Raw genomic sequence first — 9,501 nt, 5'->3', positions numbered from 1 at the left:
AACCATGAGGATAGAATTTGTGCTTTTACTTTGAAATAGGAAGCTAACCTACCCTCGATGTAGCTAGCTTGAACCAAAATAAAGCGTCTTAGCTTGAACCCTCCGTTTTGACCGATCTCGTCCCGTTAGCGGCATTTGACCGCTCAAGATGCCTTACCGGAGAGTTTTGTCAACTCTGAGACGAAGATCGGCCCGCCGGTTTCCGTTTAGAGTTGCTTCCAGTGCTTCCAGCGTTTGAACTAAGCTAATTAGCGACTTTAGGTGGAGGCAGGCTAACACTACCTATACACTTCCAGTGTTTGAGCTAAGCTAATTACAGGCGATACGGCTTTATCTCCCTTGTTACCGCACGCACAGTGGAAAGGATGGTGTCTATCTGCTGGTCATGGACTCGGGAGTGAGGCAAGACACGGAAAGAAAAAAAAATGTTGGCGTAGGTTATCCCTTTAAAGAGCTTGAAGGGGTCTCTCGGAGCGAATGAGCAGCAGCGATGGAGGAATAGAAGAGGAGAGAGAGGTGGAGGAGGAGGGGAGCCGGACAAGATGAAAGAAACAGCTGTATACAAATGACAGGCTTCCACACCCCCCTCCACCCCCTCTTCCTCCTCCTCCTCCTCCAGCAGCAGTAACACCCCCCTGCCCCCCCCCCCCCCCCCCCGCGGTGCTGCTGCCCTGTGCGGTCATCGAGCAGCTTCAAAGAGCCAGGCAGGCGAGACGAGGCGAGGCGAGCGGGCCGAATCCTCAAAGAGACATGCAGCCTCCCTCTCCTCCTCCACTAACACTACGGCCTCACACACACACACACACACACACACACACACAATCTGCCTTGTCCACACCACACACACCCCTCCTCCTCCTCCTCCTCCTCGCCCCCCCGGCTGCATGTAAAGAGTCAGGAGAAGAAGGAGAAGAGGTAGAGGAGGAGGAGGATGAAGTGACTGTGTAGAAGTGACCGGCTCCAGGCAGCAACAACATGTCCACACTTTCTCTCCTTTTATTTATTTATTAATTTAATTTTTTTTCCTCTCTTGTGAAAATCTCACAGGTTTTTAAAACCGATAGGCTACAGTAAAAAAAAATCGATACGAAGCTGTTTTATTGACTGACAGACAGTAGAGTGAGAGGCCTTAAAGGGACATTCACCATGAACATGTAGGTCACAATGTGGATTGTTCGAAACATGTTGAAATGTTTTTACACACGATTAAATGGAATGGGAATGCTTATGACATTAAATTTAATGACAAGAAAAGTAATGTCATGATAGTCAGGAGCAAAGAGGACAAGAAATTAGTGTTTCCTCAGTTCTTCCTAGATGATAAACCGCTCATGACATGTCAGGAGACAAAGTATCTTGGGCATGTTCTTACTGATGATTGGCATGATGATAGATATATTTATAGGCAGTGTTCAAAGCAATATGCTCAAGCTAATATGCTCCTTCGTAGGTTTAGTATGTGCTCAGTTGATGTTAAATGTTCCCTGTTTAGATCTTTCTGTACACCAACGTATACAGCTCACCTCTGGTGTAGCTATAAGAAAAGCAGTATGCGGCGGCTCATAGTGGCCTACAATGATGGACTGAGGTTGTTGCTTCAGGTGCCCAGGTGGCACAGTGCGAGCCAACTCTTTGTTAATTTAAATGTACCCAATTGTGAAGCACTTCTAAGAAATTTAATGTATGGTTTTATGTGCCGCCTGGATGACTCGGGGAACAGCATTATTGGGGCTTTGACCAGCCCTGATAGGAGCTGCTATAGGTATTCCTCCAGGCTTAGAAAACACTGGTGGGATAGCCTGCTGCTTATGAATTATGTGGAGAGTTGATTCTCTGTCTTTGCGTATGTCTTTTTTCTCTCTCTCCTTCTTAAATCTGTTTTTAACATGTCTGTTGTTGTTGATATGGACCGCTTGTTGTGTCTGCAATAAAGATTAATAAATAATAATAATAAATCTGCATGTATTCATTAAAGGGACTTTGTGTAGGAATTCCTCCCATCTAGCGTTGCGGTTGTAGATCGCAAGCAACTCAATCGTATTTTTCATGCTGCATTCATGTGAAATTGGGCAGACGGCAGACGGACGGCAGCCGCTGAAAAACAGACTGAAGAACCAAATAATCGATTTTCTTGAATAGATAACAGGAGAAGTTACATAATGTCCCTTTGTCTTAATGTTGTCCATTGTCAATCTGTATCTGTTTATGCCTCATCTTTGTATAATAGATTGTATTCTGTGTATTTTACTACTTTTATGTTATGTGTAGTATAGGGACTACAGATGGAAATTAGCTGGGAGCTAAATCTGGTGCAACCATCTTTTCATTTTTTCCTTTAAATGATTAATGTAATTGCACATTGTCCCTTATTAAACTAATAAACTAAACTAAACTAAGAAAAACAAAATGCTGAAACAGAGGAGTTAGCTGCAGCGTCCGTTCCTCCCTCTGTTTTAGCTCCAGCTTTGGGCTCCACCGCCTCCTCTTCAGCTGTCAAACACTCCACATCAGTAACTTACTCTGAGTATCACACAATTAAAGTCATGTACCTGATTACTTTTTGATTACTGCAATACTAATCATGCAAATTAAGAATATCATGCAGCCATCACGCATCAATCCACATAGATTAGATCACTCCAAACAGGAAGTTAAACGCTGCACACAGCATCCGGTAATTTTCAAAATAAAACACAATGGATAAACTCCTGATTGTAAAATCATCAACTGGAGCTCATGACATGGAGAAAGAAAAATAATAATAGAGATTGAAAACTGCAATATTTTATGATACAAAACATCCGTTCTGCAAGAATACAAACAGAAAGTTGTTGTTTACATTTTAATCTCACAATTCAACAACTCCAAAACGCTGTCGTGGGCAAGTTGTGAAGTTGTGAGCTGCACATTCACCACGCTATGAGATAATAATGGGGAGCATACATCAGTCCGACTGCCCAAAAGTCAGACGGCTCATTTCTCCAACTACCTACTCTACAGTGTTAAGGTTAGGTTTAGGGTAAGGTTAAGGGTTAGGGCTACTTAAGTCGGAGAAGTGGGAGGTCGGACTGATGACGCAAAAATAAAGAAATGTATGGTCGGAGAAATGGGTAGTCGGACAGACGTCATGCGCCCGATAATAACACAACGTTACCACACAGAGTTGTTTTAGAGGGAAATTCATGCAAAACTGCTGATGCACGTTGCCTTCAGGGACAGTTTTTCATCAACAGTCTCTGTATTTCCCTCTGAAACAACTCTGTGTGGTAACGTTGTGTTATTATCTCATAGCGTGGTGAATGTGCAGCTCACAACTTGTCCACAAAAGCGTTTTGGAGTTGTTGGATTGTGTATTTGATGAGTTTGATGATGAGGGAAACCAAGAAATCCCATAATGAGCCTCCGTAGCGTAGCTCTGAGCAGCTCACGGCTCTGCTCCGCCCGTTCTAAAAACAGCTTGCACCGACAAGTAAAGGTAACGAACCTACTGCTATGACTATAGGGGTTATGGCAACGGGCCAGTTTGCCAAAATGTTGAACTATCCCTTTAACTGCACAGAAACAAACTCCAAACTCCTTTGTCTGTCACTGACTCCAGATCTGCGGCCTCGATGTCTCTGACTGTGATATGAGCAGCAGCAGCAGCAGCAGCAGCAGCATCACGGCTGTGACGGACAAGGAAAGAGACTGATGAGGAACAAATGCCAATTTGGCTGTGAAACAGACCAACCTGACCCCCCCCCCCCCCCCCCCCCCCCCCCCCCCTCCTCCGTACCTAACTATCCTGATCAGGAGTGACAGAGTTTGGGTGGCGGCCAGGCTCCGTTCAGCAGCGACACATGATGGAGACGGACGCGGCTTCCAAAGCAAAACACGCTGCAGTGAGAATCACTGAGAGGCACGAGGCTGGTTTGGGGTTTGGTTTTTTTTGTTTTTTTTGTTTTTTTTAGATTTCCAGGATGTCGTCGACCATCACATCCACTTTTTGTTTTTTGTTTGTTTTGTACGGCGCCACCTGAACCTCCTCAGAGTGATGGAGGAGGAGGAGGAGGAGGAGGAGGAGGAGGAGGAGGAGGAGGGATCTGATCTGAGGATGTCATCATCAGGAAGAGAAGAGAGGCTGAATGAGCTCATGCCACCACCTCCAAACTCACACACACACTAAACACACACTGTACACACACACACTGAGCTCTCACTCTCTGGTTCACTCTGTCCCACCCTTTATTGGCCTGGGCTGGTAAATAAGGCCGGGTGTGTGAGAATCTCATTACCGCAACACAAAGCAGAATTTCCTCTGAGGATTGTAGTGTGTGTGTGTGTATATGTGTGTGTGTGCATGTGTATATATATGTGTGTGTGTGTGTGTGTGTGTGTGTGTGTGCATGTGTGTAAGTGAGTGTGTGAGAGTGAGAGTGAGACAGTGCTGGTGTATGCAAAAGTGAAATAGACTGGATTTTTTTTTTTTGCATGTGTGGCTGTGGCTATCTCAGAGTGTGTATGTGTGTGTATGTATGCACACACATATATGTGAGTGTGTGTCTGTGTGTGTGTGTGTGTGTGCATGTGTTAGTGTGTGTGTTAGTGTGTTAGTGTGTGTGTGTTGTGCGAGCTCAATCAGCAGCAGGCTGATGGGGAGGGAGAGCGAGGCAGCTGGGGCCTCCAGCCCAGGCCTTCAATTTCCCTCCCAGTCCAGCCACTGGAGTGTGTAATTACTATGGGGCCGGCCTGGGGGCTGGCATGGGAGTGCAAACACACACACCTACACACACATATACACATACACACACACACACACATCCTTGTAAATCTATCTTTGTGAGGACATGTCATTGATATAATGTATTCCCTAACCCTTTACCCTATAACCTTAACCATCCAAAACAAATGCCTAAACTTAACCATTAGCTCTTAACCTAATTATGACCTAAAGTCTTGGTAAAAGTGAGAACCGGCCAGAATGTCCTCACTTCCTGACTTCTGCTTCTGTAGAATGAATGTATACAAGTATGATGTGTGACGTGTAATGATGTATACATATATACAGTATGATACGTAGAAATGTGGGTAACAGGATTAGTATGTGAACAATTAATATAACGAAGAATGAATGAAGCACAGTTAAGAAACGTAAACACTTAACTCTGTTTTTGTTTTGTTAGGTTAAGCACTTGTTTTTTTGTTTTTAATTTTTATAATGTTTATGTTTTGTGTTTTCAACTGTATATTTGATACAATTGATATAATAAACAATAAACTTCGCAAAAAGGTCCTCACTTTGTTGGTGGAAAAACTCTTTCCGGTCCTCACAACGTAGTGAGTACAAGAACACACACACACACACACATCCCTCAGTATCCATCCTACCGCAACCAACCACTACCAACCCCCAAGTCACACACCTCCCACTAATAGCCCCCACACACCCATGATCTCCACACTACACACATACACACACACACAGTTAAGGAACATGTCAGCCTCCCTCCCTTGGCCTGTAGTTTATCCCGATGCCCCGTGTTGCCCTGGGGTGGCTGAGCATCTCTGATCCGCGACTGAGAGCACACTATGAAATCCCTCTCAGCTCTCACTTCACACACACTGAGACTCGGCTGCACTTCTCCCGCTCCGCGCCACATAGAGCCAGTATAGATTTCATATTAATCTGCTCTATATTTCTCCTCCTGCTTTGCTGCCGACTCCGTTGTTGTTGTTGTTGTTGTTCGTTGTGTAGCATTAACCTTCCTCTTGTGGTCTCGTTGTTTTTTTTTAGGTTTGTAATGTATAAAAGTGTATAAGGGGCCTCTATTTACTGTAAACAAAATAAAACAAAAAATTTTTCACAAAATGTTCACAAATGATCTGGTTATTATTACAACATTTGTGTCGTTGGGGTCGATTTTCACTTGGTTATAACGATAAGAACAATAACGAGTTACACTGCAAAAACTCAACATCTTTCCAAGAATATTTGTCTTATTTCTTGTCAAAATGTCTCATTTCTAGTCAAAACTAATCTCTTTCCACTTAAAATAAGACTCATCACCTAAAAATGAACTTGTTTTTAGATCATTTTCACTTGTTTCAAACAAATTTTCACTTGAAATAAGTAGAAAAGTTTTTTGTGCTCGTAATAAGGAAGAAAAACTTGCTCCACTATCAGATTTTTCTACTTATTTCAAGTGAAAATCTGCTTGAAAGAAGTAAAAAGTGTCTAAAAACAAGCTGCTTTTTAATGTGATGAGTCTTATTTTAAGTAGAATTAGATTTGTTTTGACTAGAAATAAGACAAATATTCTTGGTAAGATATTTGAGTTTTTGCAGTGTAAAACTGAAATCATATGTTTAAAACCAACCTTTTCATGGATAAGGAAGTCTAACAACGTAACCACGAGATGAGAAACAAATGGGATGATAAATAATTGTTTTAACTGTGTTTTACAGCTGAGAAGAGTTTGTGTTTGATCTGGATCTGGTTCAGACTGCAAATGCAAAGGCCACAAACCTGGCGCCCTGCGATCCGATCGATCTGTCCAGATAAATCTGACAAACACAGACTTGATCCTGCTAAAGAAGAAAGATAAATATAGATAGAAGTATATAGAAGTAGCATCAAACAGATGCAACTTCAGATCTTCCTCTCTGAGTCCTTTCAAAAATATCTGGCGCCTCATTTCTCAGAAACATTATCCTGCAGATTAAAGGGATAGTTCAACATTTTGGCAAATTGTCCCATTGCCATAATCCCTATAGTCATAGCAGTAGGTTTGTTACCTTTAATTGTCGGTGCAAGCTGTTTTTAGAACGGTGGAGCAGAGCCGTGAGCTGCTCAGAGCTACGCTACGGAGGCTCATTATGGGATTTCTTGGTTTCCCTCATCATCAAACTCATCAAATACACAATCCAACAACTCCACAACGCTCTGGTGGACAAGTTGTGAGCTGCACATTCACCACACTATGAGATAATAACACAACGTTACCACACAGAGTTGTTTTAGAGGGAAATACAGAGACTGTTGATGAAAAACTGTCCCTGAAGGCAACGTGCATCAGTGGTTTTACATGAATTTCCCTCTAAAACAACTCTGTCTGGTAACGTTGTGTTATTATCTCATAGTGTGGTGAATGTGCAGGTCACAACTTGTCCACCAGAGCGTTGTGGAGTTGTTGGATTGTGTATTTGATGAGTTTGATGAGGGAAACCAAGAAATCCCATAATGAGCCTCCGTAGCGTAGCTCTGAGCAGCTCACGGCTCTGCTCCGCCGTTCTAAAAACAGCTTGCACCGACAATTAAAGGTAACGAACCTACTGCTATGACTATAGGGATTATTTGCCAAAATGTTGAACTATCCCTTTAACTGGAGCCGGGGCTGAGGCTGCATGGGTTGCCAGGTTGGAGGTGCTTCATTAGAGGAGAAACAGACGTCTAACGAGCTCCGTCAGCTGCGGCCCTCAGGTGAGTGTGAGGTTCCCGGAGGTCTCAGGTAGAAGTCGGGTCGGGTCAGTTTCAGCATCCAAGAAGCAACAACAGGTCGTGATGTCGTGATGTTGTGATGTTGTGATGTCGTGATGTTGTGATGTTCACTCATGTGTTCACGACCTCGAGACGCTCAGGAGGTAAATTATACAACGACTGATGTGGAGGCAGCAGCAAAGAGGAAAGAAGAACGATTCAAGATCCAAGATTAATTTGTTCTACAAAACCACCACAGAAGCAGCAGAATGAAACTGCGAGCATGGCTCCATAAAAACACAGATAAATATTAGAATACAAAGTGCTTCAATAAATATATAAACATAATATATACATATATCTGTGTGTACAATAAGGGAGAGAATAAAACTAAAAGAAATGAGGTTATTACACAGTGTTTCACAGACAAGAATATAATAAAGCAGGGGGAGGTCACTGTCAGCATCCAGGTTAAAAACATTTCTCTTTTCACGTGCTTATAGCTGAGCTCTTTTTAACAACTTTAAACTTTATCTATTTTCTTTTATTTTACTTTTATTTGCTCTTGCTTTTAACTCTGTTTTTAGGGTTTGTTTTTATTCTGTTTTATGCTTCTCTTTTTTTTTTTTTTTAATGTTTTGTCTTTACGTAAAGCACATTGAGTTGCCTTGGTTTGAAATGCTCTATATAAATAAAGATGCCTTGCCTTGCTGCAGAGATAAACCTCTAAAACCATCTGGTTGTAGGAAAAATATTGATTTTCGATATCACAAAAAAACACAAAAAAACCAGAAGAGTCTGTATTTACCTGACCACAGGTGAACTTGAACACATCATGAGACGGAGCCACAAGGAATCTGAAGAAAACCAAGAGCGACAATCTGTAGGGAACAACTTTAAACACACGTGCACCTTGATCAGATCACATGACCTCACTGAGAATTTAACATTGGTTTGCTTCCTGTTCAGTTTTACATTTATAGAAAATACACACACACAAAAAAAACTCAGCATTCGGACACGTTAGCAATAAATATTTAGTCGCTAACGGCTCCAGAGTCTCACTCCAACTAAAACAACTTTGTTGTTATGATGTTGCACATATACAAATAGTTATTATCTCATAGCGTGGTGAATGTGCAGCTCACAACTTGTCCACCAGAGCGTTGTGGAGTTGTTGGATTGTGTATTTGATGAGTTTGATGAGGGAAACCAAGAAATCCCATAATGAGCCTCCGTAGTGTAGCTCTGAGCAGCTCACGGCTCTGCTCCGCCGTTCTAAAAACAGCTTGCACCGACAATTAAAGGTAACGAACCTACTGCTATGACTATAGGGATTATGGCAATGGGCCAGTTTGACTAAATGTTGATTATATTACATATATGTGTGTGTGTGTGTATTCATCATGAAGGCCTACAGTAGTTGTTGCCAAATCTGTGCAAATGTTTCCTATTGTGAACACATTATGCTAGTTTGAACAGACTTCCTGTCTTTCTCTGAAGACAAACCCCTGAAGCCGACCGTGTCTCCACATCCTTCACTGTTCAGCTCATGCTAACAGTCTTCAACGGTACAAGAACCAAAAAAAGAGAAACAAAACTGTGCAGGATTTTGCAGATTCCTCCTCTTCCTCCTCCTCCTCCTTCATCATCTGATATTTTAAAAATCCAGCACAATCTGCGTGATGCAGCTGTAAATGTGGACAGAGAACAGACAGAGGAGCAGCAGCAGCAGCAGCAGCAGCAGCTCCTCTCTGCTCTCCGGGCTCTTCCTCTAGCTGCTGGTGTGAAGCTGCAGTTACTAAATCTGTGGGTGGGATGTTTGCACTTGTTTCCGCACACACACACACACACACACACACACACATGCACACACATGCACACTCCAAAACAACAGACGGACTTGAGAGAAGCTCCTTGATATGAGCGTGTTTTTTAATGGGACACACACTTACTACAACATGTGCCTGATGGTATCTAACAGAGACTCTGTGTGGCTGTTTTGTTCATGTTTTTAATGCTCATGCCCCTCGTGTGTGTGTGTG

At 42.6% G+C, this 9,501-nt stretch overlaps 1 protein-coding gene across 1 annotated transcript in view; it reads left to right on the top strand.

The window, feature by feature from the left end:
• The first annotated feature begins 7,383 nt into the window (after positions 1 to 7,383).
• The window catches only part of LOC146975246 (protein phosphatase 1D-like), a 30,352-nt gene continuing 28,234 nt past the window's right edge, over positions 7,384 to 9,501 (top strand). The window contains exon 1 of the mRNA XM_085794680.1: positions 7,384 to 7,459. Coding sequence (XP_085650806.1) covers positions 7,384 to 7,459 — 76 coding nt within the window. The remainder of the gene's footprint in view (positions 7,460 to 9,501) is intronic.

The sequence above is a fragment of the Trachurus japonicus genome, chromosome 13 (genome assembly GCF_045865225.1).
Source record: "Trachurus japonicus isolate A0001 chromosome 13, Traja_1.0".
NCBI classification, from domain to species: Eukaryota; Metazoa; Chordata; class Actinopteri; order Carangiformes; family Carangidae; genus Trachurus; species Trachurus japonicus.
This window is presented reverse-complemented; position numbering and strand designations above follow the sequence as displayed.